Source organism: Argentina anserina, chromosome 6 (genome assembly GCF_933775445.1).
Source record: "Argentina anserina chromosome 6, drPotAnse1.1, whole genome shotgun sequence".
NCBI lineage: Eukaryota > Viridiplantae > Streptophyta > Magnoliopsida > Rosales > Rosaceae > Argentina > Argentina anserina.
The window spans coordinates 26753016-26776357 of record NC_065877.1 but is presented as its reverse complement, the minus strand read 5'-3'; the positions used below and the strand labels follow the sequence as shown (position 1 = coordinate 26776357).

The 23342-nt window shown below is 37.8% G+C and overlaps 3 protein-coding genes across 4 annotated transcripts; all 3 read right to left on the bottom strand.

Moving 5' to 3' along the window:
* LOC126798312 (transcription factor MYB1-like) lies at nucleotides 1-1846 on the bottom strand. Its single transcript, XM_050525237.1, has 3 exons — nucleotides 1648-1846; nucleotides 1381-1510; nucleotides 1-911 (listed from the first exon to the last, which is right to left on the bottom strand). The coding sequence occupies exons 1-3, from the start codon at nucleotides 1778-1780 to the stop codon at nucleotides 260-262; spliced, it is 915 nt and encodes a 304-aa protein (XP_050381194.1). The 5' UTR covers nucleotides 1781-1846; the 3' UTR covers nucleotides 1-259.
* A 5283-nt stretch (nucleotides 1847-7129) lies between these two features.
* On the bottom strand, nucleotides 7130-12351 carry LOC126798305 (transcription initiation factor TFIID subunit 12b). Its single transcript, XM_050525231.1, has 9 exons — nucleotides 11728-12351; nucleotides 11264-11473; nucleotides 9547-10137; nucleotides 9380-9454; nucleotides 8977-9055; nucleotides 8420-8484; nucleotides 8117-8152; nucleotides 7804-8029; nucleotides 7130-7494 (listed from the first exon to the last, which is right to left on the bottom strand). Exons 1-8 carry the CDS (start codon nucleotides 12295-12297, stop codon nucleotides 7850-7852), a joined length of 1806 nt encoding a protein of 601 aa, XP_050381188.1. The 5' UTR covers nucleotides 12298-12351; the 3' UTR covers nucleotides 7130-7494; nucleotides 7804-7849.
* A 206-nt stretch (nucleotides 12352-12557) lies between these two features.
* Nucleotides 12558-23069, bottom strand: LOC126798301 (uncharacterized). Of its 2 annotated transcripts, none has more exons than XM_050525227.1 (17): nucleotides 22672-23069; nucleotides 22208-22583; nucleotides 22026-22097; nucleotides 21853-21915; nucleotides 21280-21492; nucleotides 20048-20611; nucleotides 19192-19953; nucleotides 18427-18714; nucleotides 17953-18108; nucleotides 17140-17576; nucleotides 15960-16422; nucleotides 15527-15841; nucleotides 14574-15351; nucleotides 14427-14485; nucleotides 13633-14082; nucleotides 13264-13302; nucleotides 12558-13159 (listed from the first exon to the last, which is right to left on the bottom strand). In XM_050525227.1, exons 1-17 carry the CDS (start codon nucleotides 23052-23054, stop codon nucleotides 12974-12976), a joined length of 5604 nt encoding a protein of 1867 aa, XP_050381184.1. In that variant the 5' UTR covers nucleotides 23055-23069; the 3' UTR covers nucleotides 12558-12973. The 2 variants fall into 2 exon arrangements, with proteins under 2 accessions (XP_050381184.1, XP_050381183.1); XM_050525226.1 differs by having other exon boundaries at nucleotides 12560-13159; nucleotides 15527-15850.
* Nucleotides 23070-23342: the final 273 nt, after the last annotated feature.

Sequence of the window (23342 nt, the reverse complement as noted above, 5' to 3'; positions counted from 1 at the left end):
CGTAGAGTATTCTCCGATCACGATAGATCATCTACTCAAGTAGACTTTTTATTCAAATAACTTCATCCCTTGATCGATCACATTGACTATATATCTTTATTGCATCATATGGCCTAATACATGACTGATCGATCAATCGAAACAATCTAAACATCTCTAGCTGTCTGGCAACTTTGCCACTCTAGTTAAATTAACCTTAAGATAGTTGATATGTATTTACATTATATAGATATACCAATTAGCTTTAAGTACGATATATTCATGAGAACCAGTCCAATTCAGAATCGATGATAGGAACCATGGATGACTGGAAATTTGGGCCATGCAGCTCACGATGGTCATTGTCTCCACAACTGGTAGTAATAGCAGCTTTAACACCATCTTCTCCATTAGCAATGGTACTAGTACTACTGTTGTAGAGCTCAGAAAAATCGACGTTAAGACACTCCGAAAGGAAGCTCTCGTCCATCTTAAAATCCACCATAAACCCGCAAGAATTACTGTTTTCATTATCAATCTCCAAATTAAGGAAAGGGGACAGATCCTCAGCTTGTTGGTCAACAGTACCAGTCCCCATCATCCTGAGTGCTAGATCATCAGACTTGTTGATCTGGTCATAATGAACATGGTTCAAGAGAGGTGCAGCACCTTGTTGAGCAGTAGGAATACAAGTCTCTTTATCCATTTGTGACTGGTGTGGCATGAACACTTTGGTGCACCTTGATGCCTTGGTTCGAACGACATTCGTGTTTTTTCGCTGGTTTTGATGTTTTGGTGGTTTGTGGTGAGTAATATTGGCTTCAGAAATAGTGGATGAGTGATCTTGAACTTTCTTCCCAAAATTCGTGTTCCAGTAATTCTTGATTTCATTGTCTGTTCGGCCAGGAAGCCTCCCCGCTATCAAAGACCATCTGCATGCACCAAATTGCGCATACTATAATTAATTTGTAAGATCATATACAGAAATTTGCGTATTCTCCATCTAGTCTATCTTTGATGAAAATATAATAAAAACAGATCTTAGTACAGTATAAGTAACAATAATTCAAGTGGAAATGATAATGTCGGATGACAAAGTTCAAAAAAATTATGACATGTGCATGTGGGACTGTTTTCCGACTCATCACTACTTTAAGCGGCCTGAAAACAACCCAACATAATTTTCACCTTTCATAACTGCAACTACGAACTATGCCCTCTATTGGTCACGTACTTAGTTGTTTTGAGCATTATATTTTTTAGCACTCAAAAAAAATAAGGCCAGGAGAATATAACCAACTGATCCATTACGTACGACTAATGGAGAATAAAATAAGTTTCGATCACTAATGGATTGAAGTGCAGATAATTATTTCGATACTAGATAAAAAGAAAACCAACCTGTTTCCCAAGAGCTTATGAAGCCGGATAATGAGCTCTTCTTCATCCCGAGTGATATTTCCTCTCTTGATATCAGGTCTTAGATAGTTCAACCATCGCAGTCTGCAACTCTTTCCACATCTCTTAAGCCCTGCAAACCTCACAGCAAACTTATAATCTTCGTTGCAGAGGAAAATGGTTGTCTTCTGAATTTGTTTACATGCAAGAAAATAGTTTTGCCACAATCATATATGTACAGTATATATATATATAAACATAATTGCTCACCTGCTCTTTTGGGAAGGTTTCTCCATTTGCCTTCACCATGAGTTGTTATATAATCTGTAAGAACTTTGTTCTCCATTGCTGTCCATGCTCCTCTATTTAACCCCTCCTTGGCACAACAAGGACTCCTCCCCATCTATCTTACTATATATGATGGAAAGAGGAACTCCACAGTACTACTACACTACTGCTCGCTCTCTGTAACTTCTGCAGTTCTGTTATATGTGGGAAGATATGGGGAATGGGAGACCGTCTATATATGTTGCAACGCCTAGAATGAGGCCTTGAATATAACATCAAGGGCCCTACTGCTTCACTGTCATTAGTTAGTCTCAAAAGAAATGCCACTGAGCTTAAGAGGTAGTTCAGTTTTTCCATGTGAATCTAAATGTGCCTAACTCTTTTGCTTCCACTCCCTTCCAGGAATCATGCATGTAATAGTGTTATCTGATAAATTAATTGCTTGTATTTACCTCAATTAATTTACTACATGCATGTAATAGAATATATGCATACTTGCTTACAATATATGTTATGATGACGACATCGATAAAGATATATAATATATCCATCGACGTCATTTCATTTTCCTATACCCGAAAATGCTAAAAATAATCATAGTAAATATTCGCATATAATGTAAACGTTGCATAAAACTATTCACCACATGCCATTGGAAAAAAGATGAAATATCGTACGTAGCGTGTCTCATATGATCGAAGCAGGCTGCTTTGGTTCCTTCCTCGCTAGCTAACTTTCTCACAAGGCTCTTGAAAGTTAGCTGAACAAAAACAAACGAAGTCTCGACTAAAAATCTTAGTCAATTATATATTCCAAAATGTACGGAACAATATATGGTATAGCTAGAATATATTCCAGTGGTGTCGTCTTTTTTATTGATCGAACTGGGAAGCACATCAATCGATCAGTTCATCAGTCTGTAGTTTAGTTTTATAAGCATAAAATGAGAGGATGATCTTCCACGCTGTCATTGTGCAAAGGATCTCAGCCTTAAACTAGTCGAACACTTATCACGCGCGTGGTGAGGAGAGCAGTGATACTCATTCGATCGACATGTATGTTAACTTGTTCAATTAAAATGGTTGTAAGAGTTGTGACCCAAGAACAACATTCACATCTAAAAACTACTCTACAAGTACATGTTAATCTGTGAATTAAGGTAGGAAGAGGTGATGAATGAACGATATGATGATTAATGGTATCAGATCAGCTGATAGGGTGAGCGGTGGTAGTGTTCAAGATTAAGAAGTTAATAATAAATTATAATATATCTGAAGTACTGGTCAATTCCTACTATTGATTAATCCTTTATGTAGGGAAATCATGTAAGCACAAGCTGCAATTGGTACTACTATAAGCACTTGATTCAGAGTTTTAGGTAGAAGATGATGGCTAATCCCGATATTATACAGCAAAATTAACGTAGTGCTTACATTAACTTTACCCACGCAGTTCGTAGAAAATGGGCTTTAAATTATCAAGTGCTAAATATATGAAGCTAGGTCTGGTGCTTTAAGCAATTCCTACCGTTCATATTGTATGAACATGCATGAATCTTAGCCACCAAGTTCTTTATCATCTTTAGAGTAGCCCAGTACGTGGTTACTGGTAACTTTACGGACAGATCGATCGATCCCAGTGGCGACCACTGACCAGACTCGAGGGATAACCACTTTTGTTTCTAGCTAGTAAGCTATGTACATGTCAATGATGTGCCTCAGCAAAACTGGTTTTTTGTGTGTCGTCTCTACATTATGCATGTTTTTTTTTTTTGATGAATCTACATTATGCATGTTCATTTCCACAGGCTCACAGATAATACAGCACGTTTGAGTGACAGTGACGAGAGCAGTGAAGTGACCAGATTTCGTCCTAGGCTCCTTATTCCAGAAACAATGGAACATGCCTGCGGTTTTTATTGGGTCCATGTTAGAACTATATTGTGGACCAGCAGTAATATATGACTTATAAATTTAGGTCTTAAATGTCTTAATATTGTATGTCAAGTCTAGTTCCATAGATACATCATATTATTTTTAAAATTATGCAATATCAATGTAAAAAAAATTATCAAATTTCTTTTAAATCTAATACTTATTATTTATTTTGAAAATATCTAATGATTATAATTTATTCTTTACATTTGACTTCGTTTTTCCCTTAATTAAATTTGATTACTTAATGATAATTTCTTACCTATACAAGAATCTCATGAATTTAATTAATATCTTAATATATTTTTTTTCCATATTTAGATTTTTTGACTTTCTTTAATTTATTAGTTAATGCAACTGTGCAAGAAATAAATATTTTCATAGATAAAATACGATTTCAATATGAATTTTAATAAAATTACACAATATATTTAGTGCAAATTATATATTTTGCAGATGATTATATATATAGGGTCTTATATATATATATATATATATATTCATATGTATTCACATATTCAACACATGCATTCAAAAAAATATTTAATCTTTTTTTATTTTCGGGAATTTATTTGGTGTTTTTTTTAATCAAAATTGAAGAATAAATATTTGAGAAAAATATATTGAGGAAAAAATAGAACTCAAATATAAAAAATGAAATGTGGTTTTTAGATATTTTTTTTAAAAAATAGTCATTAAATTTAGAAAGAATTTAGTGGTCATTCTACTTAACAATGATATTGCATAAATTTAAAAAATATGTGATGTGTTTATGTAACTAGGCTTGCCGCGTAGAATTATGGCCTTGAAGCATGAATTTTAAGACAATCATCTTCCATTGTGGACCTATGACCCACTTATATCTGTAGTTAGTACTAGATTTTTTTCACTGATAGGAGATGTAATAATATAATATACCAATTTGGTTAAGTATATATATACTTATGGTTAAGAATTCATGCACGATATTACGATGTGATCTGATATATCTCTACTTACAAGACATTCAGCCTGTCGTATTGATGATGTCGAAAACTAGAGTAGAGGATGAAGATCGACCGTTATTGCAGACTTGACCGATCCATGATGCTTAATCAAGAAGGAATATTCTCGGGTTACGTACAGTTTAGCTAGTTCATTAAGCTGATCGATTTACTTGCTAAAGTGTTTGATAACACATGCGATCACTGTTATATTCTTGGCGGTGATTTGCTCATTCAGTATATATAGCAATGAATACTTCGGAGTTCGGATTTGCTCATATATAATTTCATAATGTCACCTAAACCTAAGCTAGTCTATCACTGCATATATCCAATATATATCAATATACGGATCCAGTCTATATAAAAATCATAAATATACCATTCATAAACTCGCAAAAGATTATTGCTAAATTAGAGATCGAGAACATGCAAATAGAATATTCATTCTGTATCTAACATCGCACGCATAAAGAGATGATGGTGATGGAATTTTCTCCCTTGCATTTCCTACCGTCCAAGTAGCACAATCCAGCTCTTAGTTTATAATAGCCGATTGTGACATCCAACTACATCAAGTCAGATTTCCTGTTATCAATTTTTCACGAGACGGGTTGTAATTACAATTTCAGTGAATGTGGAATTGAAGGAATGCAGAGCCATTTGTTCCACCAATTCTTTTCAATTTCTACAAAAGGAACTCGTCATCTGTTTTCTTTTCCTTAAATTTGCTGATAAATAATAACAGGTCTTTCATTCCATACATGCAAGTTCATTTGAACACGCCTGTTTGGTATAAGACCACAAATCCAAGTTTACTTTGACAATTTCTTCACTCGAAAGCTACTAGCTGACATATAAGAGGCCGGAGTCCATATACGAATAGCTGATTAGTATATTGGCCGGCAATGTTCATGTACCTGGAGTCTCCAGAACACGATCAACTCTTTCTTCAACAAACAAATTAGGTGATCTTAAAAGGTTATAATACATACCAGAAGGGTTAATCTCTTTGATTTCGACGTAAATAAACACACTAAAACCTTTTGGTGCATGGATTTAGTACATTGAGTAGCGTAAAACAGTTTGTTTTGCAATGAGTTACGTAAAATTAAGTACAGTAAGAGGTGAAGAATTTCAAAATTGATCGTCTTTTGAGTTATCATATAAAACTTCAAAATAGCCGACGGTACAACTCATCATGCAATTCTAACCAAGTCAATGGGTCATTACCAGATTTTTGATAATTTAAAAAGTAATCATCAACCTTCTTGTAATTTTTACAATTCTACCAAGTTATTAGTAGCTCATCCTGCATATACTGTCCCAATGGAGTTATGTTATAAGAGACTGAGAATATATACTATATTTCCATGCTTTCGACCCGACTGTGTTCCACAGAGACTCGACTCGATCAGAAAACTATACAATCATGAAAGGATTTGTAATCTTTAAGTAGGGTTGTTAAATATAAAGAGTATCCAACATTAGAGATGCCGCCAAATTCTGTCATGATCCAAACAATGACTTGTGAAATAAAAATTGTTGCAATTTAACAAAAGGAAAACAACTCGATAGAACATAATAAACAATGGTAAATTGATGATATAGTCATGAGGGAAACATAACCACAAGTCCACGAAAGAGAAAAAAATCGATTAAATTCTTCAATCGGTCTCCTCTGTATGTGAAGGCATTTAGAACAGAGGAGTTGTTCAACCTAGTCGGGCATTTTTAATTTGTGATTAGTTAAGTAAACAGTGTAATTATATGATCATACCTCATACGTGAATAACGTGATACGTAAGGCACCACTTAGTTGGAATTCTATTGGTTTAATATGAATTAGGAAAATGACATCTTGATGAATTTGACTGTCAGCTTAAAGAAGACATGAGTTTATAACACAACCACCATTCAATTCGATTTCATGTACACTTTTCCTTCCGGTCACATCTAAATAGTCATTCTTTTACAAAATATCAAAGCATCTAGATATGTAGTCATTCTTTTACCAAATATTGATGTATTTGGTACATTAAGCTTAATGTAATACATAAAAGTACATCCCAAAACTAATATATCAGATTATCAGTACATGGCGTCAGTACACTGTACACAGTACACTTATGACTTGTGTATAGAATAAGTACTTTAAAAAAATCTGAACAGCCAAGGAAAAACTCTCATCTTCTTCTCTTCAGTGTTTGCAATTGGATTATAGTACGAGCAACTGGCGGATTTGATTTAAGAATGATGTTTGTCGTAGGAAAATGGAGAAAAATAGAACCAACTTATACAAGTATAGTGAATAAGGAATCAATATAAATTTTATTAATAGATGTGTCCTATAAAAGAGTTTACGGTGGTCATAGTCCTATACAACTTCTAATTTTATCTAATGTAATCTTTAGACCAAAATCTCATGTTGGTAACTGATTTCAAGTTGTTAGTGAGTTATGCTTGAATTAGCTTAATGTTATCCTTAAACAATGTTGACAATCACTTGCAGAAAAGAGAGTACCAATGATATGAAATCTGAACCCGTAAACTTAATCACTTAATCAAGCTTTTCACTTATTAGAATCGATAAACTTGGGCTCGGAGCAAATTAGTATACACATTCACCCCAGAAATTAAATAAACTAGTATAAAATGCCATCAGCCCAGCCAATTCTTTGTTTCTTACCATACAAATAACAACCAAGGAAAAAAGCTTCAAAAAGAGAAAAAAAGGTTGACAAGTTATCAATTAGATTACACATCCCAACCCAACCAAAACTATATTATGTTGCGACTTCGGCCTTATGCTTCTCCACTGGCCTATGAATCATTCTCATTGCTTACACAAGTAATTTACAGATCTGTGCTTTTATCAATCCAAATACTGCTCCTGCTATTTCGCAAACAACCTGTGATACAAAAGTGACTATAAAAATTAAAAATTAAAAGACAATCATTTTGAAAGCACTTGAGTCTGGCAAGCTTTAGTTAGGATGACTATTTTCATTCTGAAGTTTGAAGACTCTTTAGAAACAATTTATTCATGTTGGCATGTAGACTATGAAACCCCAAACCAATTGGTAATAAGGAAAGGCCAACAATTGACATGCAAGGTAATTCATTCCTCACAAAACAACAAATTTTGCTGTATTTTTATAGTTGAATCTAAAGACAAGGGAATAAACACGGCACATAAACTAGTGAATGAGGATGCTTACCAACATATCTAGGCACTTAAAAGTTAAAACTGATAACTGATATATACTAAAACCGAGTTATCTGCTGCAGCATCTGAGAACCAGTTGCTTGGGAAACCAACTGTTCTGAACCAAGGGATGGTCTTATTAAGTGGTTGGCACCAACAGGGTTGCCATACCCTCTGATCACCTCCTTAGGATTATTGGAACTAGTTTCCAGTTGCGAAGATTCCATCAGCGTCCGTATCTACCAGTTGTTAGTTGTAAGACCATTAACTTTCCAGTAAAAGAAACAGTAAATTAAAAGCAAAAACATACAGAAGTTCCTGCTTACCATATCTAAACGTTTCTTATGTACATCACTCGACAACTGCATGTTAAAAAGCAAGATATTAACAAACAATTATGCACTGTGTGTTAAAGGGACATGGCCTCCTATCATCACGCATACACATTACATGCAAGTTAAGCTGCTGAAAATGGGTGCATTCAAATGTTGCATTCTAAAGATCAATGCAAATTGCAACAATCATGTATAACATATTCACCTTGTGTTTAATTTGGAAGTATTTTTAAAAATAAACTCAAAGGTGTTAAAGGGATCACAATGTTCCCCCAAGATGTTGAATATGCTTACAGATTTGTTTTGGTACTTCCTCTCTTCACTTGAAAATCCGGGAATTGTCAAATGCCAATTTTTCTCTGCAATATTAACTTAATGTGTTAGAGTTGATAAAGCGACAATTGTATCTGTTATTTTACATATAAGATGGGAAGTGCGTGAAAGCTTTTTATTTTCTAAAGATAAAGATGGAATATATTCTCTAATAATAAGCTCTCCGTAGAGAGATATACAAGGAACGATGAGCAGTACAAAGAAGAAACATAGGATATCAGAATTGCAGAGATAAAATTAAATTTTTGTACAGAAGAACCACCTCAAATAGATGAAAATGGATATTTTAGCAATAAGGGAGATCAGTTAAATTCATTGATAACTCGGTTTGCATATTCAGCCTCACTTTTTGGATCCTCTTTAATTCCTAACAATTATTTTCTAAGACCATATTTAGGAGAGCATATACCCAAAAATGCAACTTCTACGGGAAAGAGAAGATTTGCATCACAAACATATAAAATTCCAATTATGCAGGAACATAGAGATCAGTTATGGGCCTATGGCGGAGCACAAACCTAAGTGTAGCAACACATCCTTGGACTCTACAGTTGTAGATTTTCTATGCTTTGCCAAACTGCATGCAAATGTAGTCACCTGCAAATAGGTATGGAATCAGTTTAAATGTCATAGAAAGCTTTCTTCTATTTGTTTGCCTAACATGTCACAGGAAGCTTGAATGGAGAATTCTGGGAAGAAAACAAAAGTACACAGCAAATTAATTTAGTATTTGGTGTCTGTGTGTGTCCATGCGAGAGTGTGTGTTGTGCATACGAATGTGATCTGAACTGAGGACTCCTATACCACTTGATTAAAAACAGAGGTGAGATGCATCTAAATTGTCTAAATCTTACTACAAATGATATGCAACCCTTATGTTAGATTCATATTTAAACACCAGTATATATTAGCAAGGCTCACAGAATCAATGAAGTCATCAGCAATCTCCAAGAGAAGATCTTCAACTTCAGAATCCAACCTTCCCTGTGAATCAACCTGGACAGGAAAAAAGTTTTGAGAGTTGACAAGTTTCTCTAAATTGAAAATCAAATTACAAATAAAAAACAAAATAAAAAAGCATTAAAAACCTGTGAGACTAAATCTTGCATCTTTCTCTTCCCAAGAAGTTGGTTGGTTGCTTCTGTTCCTTGGCTTGAACTCCCTCCTGGCGTGGTTGTACCAGAGGCAGTAGCGTCAGGCTGTGATCCTGTTAGACTAAGAGATTTCTGGCCAGCTGGCACAGGCATCCTTGGGGAATGCTGCTGCTGCTGCTGATTGAAAGGCTGTTGTTGCTGTGATTGTTGTTGTAGCAGTTGCTGTTTCTGTTCCTGTTGTTGTTGCTGTTTTTGCAGTTGTTGTTGTGGTTGCTGATGCTGCAGCTGTGGAAGCCCCATTTGTTGTTGCTGCTGCTGTTGCTGTACAATCTGGGATAACTGTTGCTGGTTCATTGACAAGGACTTTTGATGCAACTGAGTGGATGAAGCCAGTTGCTGCTGGAAGATAGCAGCCTGCCTCTGTTGTTGAAGGCGGAATGAAGGTGAAGCAGGGCCTGAAATTGTTGGCATTTGCTTCAACCACTGTTGTGACAAAGAATTCTGCATCATAGCTGGCTGTCCATTCTGAGCCAGCCCAGATAGCTGAGGGTTCATAAATGCAAGTGAGGATGTTCTCGGTAAGTTCTGGAGATGTATGTTGTAAAGTCAGTATAATTGTCCCACTCATGAATTAAAGTGCATACAGCAAAGACATGCATGGAGTATCAGCATCATCTAAGGTTGTCAGACTTTATAGATAGATCTTCTAGTTGAAAAGAAATTGACAATATGGTACTAACAATTATAAATTCTACAAACTTCTAGTAGAGCATACATCAAGGCAAGCCATGGCATAATAAAGAGCCAATACAGAAAACTATGCCATTCTTCTAAACTTTAAAAAGCTATATCTGATACGGAAGAGTTAATATCAACTGCTACAAATCATTGACAACAGCCAATCAAAAGAAAACAAAAAGTCAAAAACTATAGATGTTTATTTGCTGGAGTAAGATAATTGGGCACTCGGTTGCTACCAGGTACAGACCCAGGACACCAAAGGGACCAGCACAGTATACCAGGAAGCATAGAGATACCTTTCAGAGGTTTTAAAGGCTTCTCCGCAATAAAATTAGTGTAACACGAAATGATTAATTATTTTCCATTAATTTCCAAATTCCTCCCAGGTGACTTGAAATGTCCTGGGCATCTGGAGGCATTGAAAACCGCTAGGACACTTGCACAGACCTCAAATACTTTATCCAGATCTAGCAGACCAATAGGATATCTTGCAATTATTGGTAGCTGGCTACAAAAGCAGGAGTGATATTACCGTAGAAAACAAAATCAAGTCCAGGAAAAGACAACTGATTAGGGGACAATACACAATTGACATAGTCAGGCCTTTGATTCATGTCTTTACAAAGACTAGAGGAAAATTCACCAGAAAAACACGAAGCTAAGCCAATGGTCCTGTCATTCTCTCATATCCAAAGCCATCTTTACAACTAAATACAGGGACATCAAAGTTTGGATTTCTCTTCTTGGACCCCAATACAAACAATGAGTCAAAAGCTTATTCAAGGTCCAAAACTAACATGGGACGGATGAAATGAGAGAATTTCAAACGATAAAGAACTCAGTGCGATCAATTAAAATGAGTGAATCACACACTCAACATTACACTGAAACTTGCATAAATGTAGCAGTTGGTGGAATAAACTGTCCAAATCACCAGATCAAGAAAGGAAACAGTAAAGCAACAACAAACCTGGGGAGAGGCGAGCGAATTTTGCTGGGATAATTGCTGTCTAAGTTGGTTCTGGTTCAGTCTTTGAGCATATAAGGCCCCGTTAGCTCTTAGTTGTGAGGTCAAATTGATTGATCCCATCATCCCCATACCCATTGCTTGTGTTCCTTGCAGAGATTGTCCAGGAGAATTAAATTGGGTACCTTGAACTAACCCGCTCTTTTGTCTTGGCTGCGTCAAAATTTACTAGCTTTATCAACCAACAATCTTGACTATCCACACATTAAGCAATATTACAGAAAAACACTTAATCAGTCCAACAACTAGTACAAAGGCATAATATTGGATGTCGTCTCTCAAGTTCAAACCTAAGATCAAACAGAGAAACAACAATGTTCTAAAATGCAACATGTTTATCAAATTAGAAACCACATTCCAACAAAATAATATCAAAACACCAAAAAACAGAGTTTGCAAACTCATACCGAAGCCAACAACTGCGGCTGCATACTGAACTGCGCAGTAGCACCAGACAGCATTGGCAGGTGGCCACTCTGGCTGAGCAGGGCAGCTCGAGACAAGTTGCCACCCCCCATTTGCTGCTGCTGCTGCTGCTGAAGGCCACCGGCGCCTCCGAAACTGACCTGGCCGTACAAACTCCCCTGCTGCTGATTCCTCATCATGCCGAAATGCTGCTGGGTCTGGCTCTGCTGCTGAATTTGGTTCAGCCGCGACATGGACGGGGATCGCTGCATGTTCTGCTGCTGCAGCTGGAAATTCACATTCTGCTGCTGCTGCTGCTGCTGCTGAATCAACGGCTGCGATTGGGGATTGGGTTTCTGCGAGTAGTCCAATCCGACGGCGGGGGAGATGAGCTGCTGCTGTTGGTTTTGGTTTTGGGGGAGGGGCGGGGATGAGATTTGGGGAGATGGGATTGGTGGGTTTGAGGCTGAGTTTGATGGGGTGGCTACTGGTGGTGTTGGTGAAGGTTCTATTGCGTTGGGGTTGGGGGGTTGCAGGGGTTTTTGGGATGGAGATGAGCCGGGATCGGCCATCCTAGCATGAAATTCCCACAGGAATTTGGGTTTCTGTGTTTCGGGGTTGGGAGTTTTTTTGGGTTTGTAGAATTGGTTTGGAAGTAGAGAGAGTTTCAGAGGAGCGAGAGACAGAGGAGAAGGGGGTCGAATCTGGGGCGTACACGTCAGCGGAGTGAGTGATACGATGTTACAGATTTTGGTGTAAGATGAAATTCATATCTGCGAGCGTCTAGAACGCACTTGTTCAAAAATCGGTTAATAAACAAGGTTGCGGGCGGTTGTTTCCCAAGTGCTTGCAGGTGAGCTTTGACGTGTCGACACTGAATTAGGTATTCAATTATCAAGGATGATTCGGGAGGGGGATTAAAGACAAAATCAATTTGGAAACCCATAAACATTGGGGGAACTCGAACCTATACATATCATCCCAAGGCAAGGTACACCGCCTGAAGAACAAGGCTTTTCATTTTAAATGCTTGTTAATAGGCACTATTGATTTGGAGGGAACTTTGAGATGCACATTGCAAACAGACCAGCAAAAACTAAGATGCACATTGTGCAAAGCTGTACAGAGATTGCCATAAGTTAGTGTCTGTTATATTTGTTCCAGTGAACTATACCTAGCCATCATATACAGCTAACTTGACCACAAAACACCTGGAACGCATATCTACATTGGAAATAACAGACTTCCTTACAACAAGGATGTACTCGTTGGATTTGCAAAGTAGTGCTCACGGCAAACCAGTTTTGATGGTTTGTAGCTGCTTCCAAGGAGGGTACCTAAAATTGGCGGCGGCCCAGCGCAAGTAGTTTGATGCATCTTCCTCACATGGAGATGGTTGTCCAAAACCATCAACTCCAATAATTTTCTACAGCTCTGTGTCAAAGTTTAGAAGTTAGTAGTAAGCATTGAATCAAAAAGGGCGAAGCCAATATACAAGTATAGAGGAATTAATTATGCAACAAATTGTGTTGGAATACCTGGGGATTCAATACATCCATCCGGCGAATAATTTCATCCTAACACAAGAAACAAATACAGGTGTCAGAATGTATTACAGTTAAAGCTATTTCGATGTGTCCAATGTGACTGAATGCTCTCTGAGACCCAGCAGAACAGCAAACTAATTCAGGTCCTAGTGACCAGTGACCACATTACCTTGGAAGCCCTCAAAGAAGTAATATGTATGCAACTATGGATGATGTACAAATGCAGATTTTAGTCATGTATAAGGAGCACAACAAGTTTTAGTCGCAAAATCCCAATGAAAAGAATCCTCTTAATATAACTATTCTTCCTTTGCTAGCCGATTGAGCAACCGAAAACACACACACACACAATGCATGTACCTCTAATATAGCTGGATTTTGCATCACAATCCCAAGTACACGTCGCCTCAGTCCCTTGTAGACAATCTTGTTAGTAGACCCATCTCCATTTATCCATGGAAATATAGGCATGCATAATCTATCATTAGAGGATCTAGAAGATTCATCCCCAGCATCTCCTCCTTTACGCTCCCTATAGCTTTCAGTTTGTTTTACATACGAGGGCACATCAACATCTTCAGGGAAATTAAGAATTGTCAATTTATGGATATCAGAATTTATCTCCCTCTCAGAAGGAGCAGCATCATTATCACGATTTTCTGAATGGATGTGTATATGGCCGTCATCTTCCCCAATTGGCTTTCTCCAGGAAGGTGGTTCAAGTTTTCGACTAACTCCAGACACTGAAGTCATAAAATACTTGCCACGATACAAAGAATCCACAACACGAATAGAGTCATAAGCATCGACCTGTATGTAAGGCAAAAATAACTTAGACACAACCAAAAAGTAGAACTATATAAGATTGGTGCCCCCCCCTAGACACAACCAAAAAGTAGAACTATATAAGATTGGTGCCCCCCCCCCCCCCCCCCCAAAAAAAAAAACCAAAACCAAAGGTATATTTAGAGCCATATGTCAGACGGAAATGGATTAAGATATAAACACTATCGGCTCACAACGAAACCACGCAGCTTTAAATTCCACAAGCTGGACTAGTGCCAGAATGATGCTCATGTATGAGAAGGATTCTTGAAATGAAGTTTATTTGAGATAAAACATTATTTACATCACCAAGTTATCAGAAAACTAACCCTTAAAACTCGTTCAAATGTCTGAAGCACATCAATGATAAGATCATTCATCTTTCCTCCTATAAGGAAAAACAAAAATATAATCAATAATAAAGGAATGCATAAATATCACCTTCTTGTGCACGTAAAAGGCCATAGAATCAATACCTTGGATATTTGTTATCTCGGAAACTTCTTCTATGCTCAGACCTTGATCGCCAGCTTTCTGAATAGCAATGTATGCAGCTCTAAGGATCTCAGGCTGGATGGGACTTGACTGATCTTCAGCAGGACGTAATGAAAACAAATGTTCAGCATAGCCCACCATACCTTCCCAAGGTGACTCGCAGGCAATCTCTAATACAGGGACAGTGCTGCTTGAATTGATGACTTCATTCATACAGTCAGAATGTGATAAGCTATCCCTATCAGAAGTACTTTCTAGTTGATGATTTCCCTCAAAATGTTTGTCATCATTAGGAGCGTCTACTCTGAACAAATCTATAGAATTGGATACAGAAAATTCTGCACGACTTACAGATACCGTGATACCCGGGAAACCTTTTTCTCGACGGGAAATGATTTCACCTTCTGCGGCCGCAAATGACTTTAGCTTTTTAGTCTTTTCATCATCTAAAAGTTCATTGATATCAGCTTTACGTTTTGAGCTTCTGGATTCCTCTGCCTCTCCCACACCTTCATCTGGTAAGTATGGAAAGATTGACAGTTCCCCTGTAGAAACTAGAGCAAACAAATGGAGTATGTCCCCACACTGTAAATCTGTGGAGAGATTGACCCCCCCTCCCATAAGATCTTTATCTTTTTCATGGAGCCAATGAGCGAATTTAGTAGCTCTCTTCCCACAATTAGTTGGGAATGGTGAGGCGGATGTACTATGCAAGAACTGTTGTGAAAGAGAGAACTTTTGACTGCCATTACCTCCAACCTGCCAAATGAGATGTATCCAACACATAAACTAGAGAAAAAAATTTGGGAACATGAAAAAGGATGTGATATGTGACTGGAATTAAATATCATGAGAAATAAACAAGATCTGCTTGTTTGTTGCCCAAGTACGAAAAGAAAACAAGAGCAGTTAAGCTGACAAAATCAAAGTTTACCATGAACTTTTTATCTTTAAGATAGTTAAAGGCTGCAAATAGATCACACTCCGAATACCGCCGTAGAATGCTCGCAAGAAGATTTGGCACCTCTGGCGCTGTTGAGGTGCTCAAGAAAACAAGCTTAAATAGCTCTACAGCATTAGAAACAGCCAATGATTTGTAGACTTGTGTACTGACATCAACTCCATGCAAAAGCTTGAAGTATTTTTCATTAAGGTGTTGATAGCGAGATCTTCGTGCTGAAATTTTTCCTCTGCCAGCATGATTCTGAAAATCCTCAGATGGAGCAGTTGATGCAATTAATTCAGATTCCTGAGAATCCTACAGGACATATAACGGATTAGTGAACAGAGCTAATATACACATGTACACAAGGCAACACGATAAGAGAGTAATAAAAAAGGATAGAAAGTAATAAACGTGTACTTACATGTTCAACTGACCAATCCTCACCAGTAGATCCAACTCTTTTGGAGGCATCAAATTTGGCCAACCTCTTGTGGTGAAGTACCTCTTCAAGGGACTTTTTAACATAATTGTCATTAAAATCGTCCCATGGTTCATCCTGCAGAGCTGTCCCTAGATTATGATCATTGATATTGGGGAGATTGCTGTCATGACGTTCACCTGTAGAATTCCGCAAAGGCACACTGCACTCATTTTTTTCCAGTGACCTGTTTTGAGTCTTTTTCAAGACCTTTGCATATCGTTCACTGAGAATGTTACAAAGCCTCATTACAGCTGATCTGAATTTTTTGTTACTTTTTAGTGATGCCATTCTTTTCATGCAGGCAACAGGAGCTGCTGGGAGGTCAGGAATTAAAGCCCAGTTTACCCGGTGAATATTTGCCCCCAGAGATGCACGATGCCTTACATATTGGATAATCAGCTGCCTGAAAGAGTGAATCCCATAAAAGTGAAATGGAAAGATGTCAAATCACTGTTCACAAGGCAAGAACAAAAGGACTCCTATTCATTTTCATGATCATGATTAACTTTGTTGATTCAATAATACAATCACACAATATTCAACTGATGTTGGGAGTTTAGTCACAGACATTCAAGCTCATGACCAGATACATATATAAAGTTGGTTATTTACAGCTATAGCTACAACCTTATGTTATTTGGGGTAAGCCAATAACTACTTTATAATTTATTAATATGAAAATCACCAACTTCGTAGAAAATACCACATCCATTTGATATATATAAAAGAAAAGACTAAATTCCCCCACGCACCATCTTAACAATATCAAGAAAGTTGTGACCATCATTCTTTCAATTTTCCCGGGAAATGAATTGAAATGAACTAAATGTGCAAAGAATCTGTCTGAGAACTATAACAATAGAGAATAATAAGCATTGACCAATAACTGAAAGATCTTATTATGCCCCTATAACTTTCATCCCGACTGATTGCACTATTACCTTCTACTGTTAGCTCTTGGGTAGGCAATGGGATTTAAAGGGATTTCTAATCAGGCATAATGTGAGATGAGAAATTATTACTGGATAATGGAATAAGAGATATTATATTTATAAAACAAATCAGTGTCATAAGTTCATTGCATTTGCAGTGCATATGTAAATAAAACATGTTCCATTACCTGTCAGCTTCCTCTGTCCATGAAAACCTTCGTTGACGCGTTGAATGCAAATTCTTTCTTTTACGAGGACGTATTGGCTTCAACTTTGAAAAGGAACCCTTGGTGGTAATTGAATGGCACCCCTCATTATCTTCATTTGGCTCAGGTTCCTGCCCAGTTTCTAGACAATTGTCCAATGCTTGCACATGTGAATCATGCTCATGAGAAGCGACCAAGAAATTTAGTTCTTCTAATTGTTCTATGGTATTAGATACTGTGGTACGTGTCTGCTCTTCCATCTGTCTGATTACCTCATCAGTCTTAGAAAAATCTACAGACCTAGATTCAGATGATTTCTTCCTTTTACGACGCCTACGTTTTTCAGATTGAAGTTCATCTGTGTTATTTTGTAACCCATCAAGATGTTGACGCCGCTTATTATAATACACACGAAGCACCTGCAAATGGCATTCCAGGGACAAATGTAAGTGAATAATGAATCAGCAAATGTCTTATAGTTGGAGTAGCACACAATTGGAGTAGAGTGACTTGGGATATGGTTTCAAAAGTTATCATTACACAAAATATTCAGAAAATGTTAAACAGTATATATCCAGCTCTCATCTCTTGTCTTCTAGTATAATTTTATAAAAAAACCAATATATCTCCATAACTTACATATTTTGGATACATCCTTACAGAACTGAACAACCAAGTTCAAATCCCAATAGAAGATACACATTTTAGACCACAATGACAACTTTTGCATCACGAGTCGTAATTGTAAGGAACCTGATGTTAGAAAACAAAACGCAAGTCATAGTGCAGTATTACCTGCTCCAGGGTCAAATTGAGGTCCTTTGCAATTTTCCCACATTCTTTAAATGAAAGCTTTTCGCTAGGATCATCCTTCACAACACGCTTTAAAAGCTCATCACGCTGAGCAGCTGTCATAACTCCAAGTTTAGTCCATGACCTGTGATTAGACACCTGTGGAAAGAAAATAACATGACTTCTCAGCTAAACTTCAATTTCAAGCCAATACTAAAACTACAACTTTTTTTATCAGAGCCAGGAACCATGAAATTATGTGTAGATCTTACTAAAGAGGTCAAATGACATTACTAGTAAGATATTCATCTTAAATTTCGGCATGAATTCCTGAAGTTAAGGATGATTCAACTACAGGATATAAAGCTCAAAAACTCAAAGGGAAAAGTAATACAAGAAACATGTGTTGGACTATAATCTTCTGCAATTTAACGTCTGTATAGAATATAAGAGAAAAAAAAAGACGTGTCTACATACCTCATGAACACAGGACCCAGGAAATGCAAGCAAGGCAGCTCTTGGGTCCGCAGCAGCATAACAATACTCTAAAGTTTGCCAATACTCATCAACAGCTTCTCTGTTTGATAGGGAAAAATCATGTCTGATTCGTGGACGAAGATCAAGTGATCCAAAACTCAAAGATATAGCATCTTTTGAAACAGGTTCCTCTACATAAGGCTTAAGTTCCAATGCATATGCAGAAATAATGGGAGGGAGAACTTCTAATCCATCTTCTGAGCGGTGATCACAAACCATTCGAATCAGCTACATCAAAGAATTAGTTATTAGGCATGAAAACATATATCAATAATGTGTGAGCATGGCAAGCATGTCCAAAATGTAGTAACCCAAAATCGTGTGCGGGACATCAGTCTCTCACAAAACTACAAACACGATAACTAAAATATGGTAAGGAAACAAAAGAGCAGAAGTGAGATAATCAAATACCAGGGTTTAATGGATGTTGATGACTTAAGGCCGCCTATTCACTACTTTATTGATCCCTTAAGAATAAATGATGGTACAAGGATATAACTAGCGATAGCTTCGTCCCAATGCAGTTAAATAAAATACAAAATTTCTATATACTTCATGATCCGATCAAAAAGCAGTAGTGGATGACCATTGATATGTATAGCATGCAAAGATGAATCGACTATGTGAATAAACTGAGGCACCATTCTGAATAATTTACTGTACACTAATAACAGGCCCCATTTTAATATATATATATAACCACACCTTCAATCGTCGTAAAATGTCAATCACTAATGAGAGTCTTCCAGTTGCATGGGTATCCATTAGAGACTTGTATTCTTCAGCAGAGAGATCAGAGAGACAGAGACCCTTCTTACACTTGTCAATCATTTCCTCAAAGTTTTTGGTAGATCCCGCAACTTGTAGAAACAACTCAACTGGAATAGCCTTCATTGTTGCCTCTAGTGAAAACAATTTGCTAGTATTGTGAGGATCTCTCGGCTCACTTACATCTTTTGCAGATGATAAAGCATCATAAGAGCTAGAAGAACCGTACAGGTATTCCCAAAGGAAACTATGCAGCAATTTTGCACGGACCATTTTTGCCAGAATAAATCCATTAGCACGCATGGCTTCTGAACTCACTGTTTGTTGATGTGCACTAACATGAGTCTGAGTTCTCTGAACATCTTCTAGTACAGGAACTGATCCAATGTTCTTCTCCCGCCACCGAGATGAGCACTTTCCACGACTTTGTACCTCAAAAGACCTCCATGCATCATGGATTTCAGAAACCAGTTCAGGAGTTAAACTCTGAACAGATGGGTGCAGTATCACTACGGTGGTCCGGGAACGGCCCAAATTTGTAACAACAGGGACGCTAATATCTATACATTTGCAGTGACCTAGCTGTTGAAGTTTTTGTAAAATTCGGTCAATTGTTTTTCTGTCAGTTGCTGTGCACTTGTCCGTCTCCAAGCTCACAAGCCATCTATACAGCTCAGCTCTTAGAATAAACTTCTCACCCTGAACAAACAAAAAATAGTAGTCTTAGCCATAAGTTTAAAAGTAAATTGAGGACCAACAGAAATTCCCAATGCAAATAGATGACGAAAACAACCTCTAGCCTTTCAACTATCCTCTTTTCCCTCCGAGTGTTATCCACCGTCAAAGACATACATGGATACCTCGGATCTGAGCCCTTACTATGTAGCTTTGACGAAGCAGCTGGTGTTCCCAATAATGCGCCATTTGTTTCCACTCCTGTGCTAATTAAACTAACTTGAGAATCAGAAATAGCATCTTTTGATCCAAGACATAACTGTTGAGAAGTTTCTGACACATTGTAAGACTCATTAGGCCCAATAGAACCACCAAAAGGGCCACTATTAGTCTCTCTATTATTGATATTTTCAGGGCCAGCATAGTCCCCTTTCAGAGACAAATCTGACATCGGAGTATCTACACTCCCATCACATTGACTAGAAAGTCTACCATCATTGGCATCTGTCGATTTTTTAATAAATGCATTATTTGATTCAGATCTATGTTTCCCAGATGTCCGAAACCGATATGCCACAGCTTTTTTGTGCATTTCTGGTTGCAGATTCATCTCAAATCTTGAGCACATAGTAACAAAGCGGGCATAATTTTTCTTGTTATCAATCCCAAGCCTCTCCATAACCTGAATGTAGCATAGAGTACACTTTGTCAAGAACTTAAAGTTGAATATATACTTTGCAGGATTGCGGCATTGGAATGCATAAACAGCCTTGAAAGCAATTCAACAAAAATTAAGAGCAAGGCAGTAATTACAAATTTATGCGGTGGAATCCAGTATATCTATATTAGTACCTATTTCTGGACAGTAATAACCAATCTCACATTCTCACACACTGCTTAAGAACAATCATGTCTATTTAATTCAGGCAGGATTGCATGATCAGCTCAGGGAATAAATATAAAAAATCATGACAAGTAAACCTTGAAAGACCAGTCAGTTCCAACCAAATTTGGAAGCATCACCTCCAGCACATAGTAAATATTAGAAAGAGATGGCGATAAATAATGCTATAATTTAAGGTCTCTGAAACTTAGATGCACCATAATCATTTAGAAGTGTCCTCTACACTTTAATCATGTTAGTTAACTAATTTAGTTCCAGGCATAAGTTTACCTATCGGAGAAACCAGCTTTGACTGAGACTCTGTGTGTATCTACATTGATTGATATTTAAGAGACACTACTTTTAATACGAGTAAAATTCCCAGCTAGCATCAATCTACTGATCAACTCAACTATATACTACGATACTGAAGAAAATGTAACTATTCAATTAAATAATGCACACACCTCATTCCTGGTCAAGCCCTCTGATCCAGCAGCATCAATTAATTCATAAATTTGATGTTCAATAGGAAGTTCTACAAGCTGGTCAGTGATTTTACATCTCTTTCCGAATTTGACGTGTTTTTCTTCAACAAAATCATCATCCACATGTACAACTGTTCTTGGCTCAACTCTTATTGGAGAAGAGTTTTCCACAAAACGTAGGCAACTCTCAACCTGTCCATAATTAAAAGACAGATATTATTTAGCACCCATCTTATGAAAGGGTCTTGTACTCGAGCAGGTTCAACTTATTTTTATTTTTCTTACAAAATTATTGGGACAATATAAGAGCATAACAATCAATACTAATTCTGGAAATTACTTACAAGGATTTAACGAGGAAAGATACAAAATAATGAAACTACTGACTTTTCAATTAAACACATTGTAATTGCAAAATGGAACAGGGAACATGATCATTTAATCCTATACTAATAAAAACAAAAGTGAATCAAGAAAGCAGGGAAATTAGGTTTCCAAAGAATAAACCCAAGCTTCATATATAAAGTACTTCAAAAGCTAAAAATTATTAACCTTCCCATTAACGTTAGCGTCAAACACCTCCACAAGATGAGCAGCTTTCAACCTCTGACAAATCTGAAACCAAAACATGCAAGAGACAGTGCGATAAATAACAATCAGCGCAACTTATAATATAGACAATTCAGAATTTTGAGAAAAAGCATAGGCCACAGATAAAGATTTACATTTCTCCATGCTCTATGCCCTGAACTTCTACAGTAACCAAGTTCCTTCTTAACATCCGCAACGACAAGAACCTTCAACACCAAAGCAATAAGAAACAGGTTCAGCTTCCACCAAACAACATAAAAATAAAATCCAAATTGCTACACACATAACCACTCCCAATAAACTAGAGTCAAGCAACCTTGCCGTTGGCTTCTTCAAGTTTATCACACACTGCTTTCATCGCCGGTAAAAAGTCCTTCACATGCACATTCCCACCAAAACCATCCCCACCCGCCGACCTCTCTCTCACACTTACAGAACTCTCATTATTTCTCTCTTCCTTCACAATCTCAATTTTCTGCTGAGCAGTCAAATGCTTTGCATGCCGATTCAAGTACAACATATTAGTCGTCACACTTGGATTATTCCTATCATCACCCGCTTCTTTAGTCCTCAACAGCGCCGACTGCCGCACAAGTAATCCTTGACACTCGAGATTCTTCACAGCATAATGGAAGTTCCTCCCCTCAATGCCGAGCTCCTTGGCAATCTGCGTCTGCGTAATCCCATTCTCCCTACACAAAGCAAAACAGTCAAATATTGAACACCAATATAACTTCGCAATTAAATTCATTAAGCTCTGATCAAATTGACTTGGCCTACCTGGCCATTACGACGCGTTCGAGAGTGTGGCGCTGGACGGCGGAGAGGTTGTTGTTGGCGGAGTCGACATTGTAGAGGCCCATGAAGTTGTTGCGGAGGGACTCATCGGCGACGAGCTTGAGGTTGAGGTTTTCAGCGGCTTGGAAGGAGTGGATGGAAGAGTCGGCGGGGGCGTAATGGTAATTTTGGGCGGGGGAGAGGATGTTGAGGGTGGGGATGGAGCGGAGGGCGTCCCATAGAGATTGTTTGAGGGAGGGAGAGAGGTCGAGGTTGGAGGAGGAAGAGGAAGAGGAAGAGAGGCGGGACCAGAGGGAGGGGAGGGAGAGGCCGTTGTGGAGGTGGGAGCAGATTTCTTCGACGGAGGAGGTTAGGAGGGAGTCCATGGAGAAGAGGGCATGTGGGGGAGCGATGGAAGGAAGGAACAAGAAGACGAGAAGCTAGTTTTAAAGTGTTTAAACTATAAAGTGTTTAAGAGGAGGACTGTCCGCACCTAGGCCTCATCATTTAGCCCGCGGACCTGAAAAGCTCGCGGAGGCCCGTAAGTCTGACGGGCTTTTACCCAGTCTGGCTCGTGAGAAAACCCGCCAAAACTCGTTTCCGTAGGTAGATGGCCGGGCTTAAATTAGAGGTGTGAAACCCGGTCAGGTCCGTGGGCCCAGCACGCCAAAAGC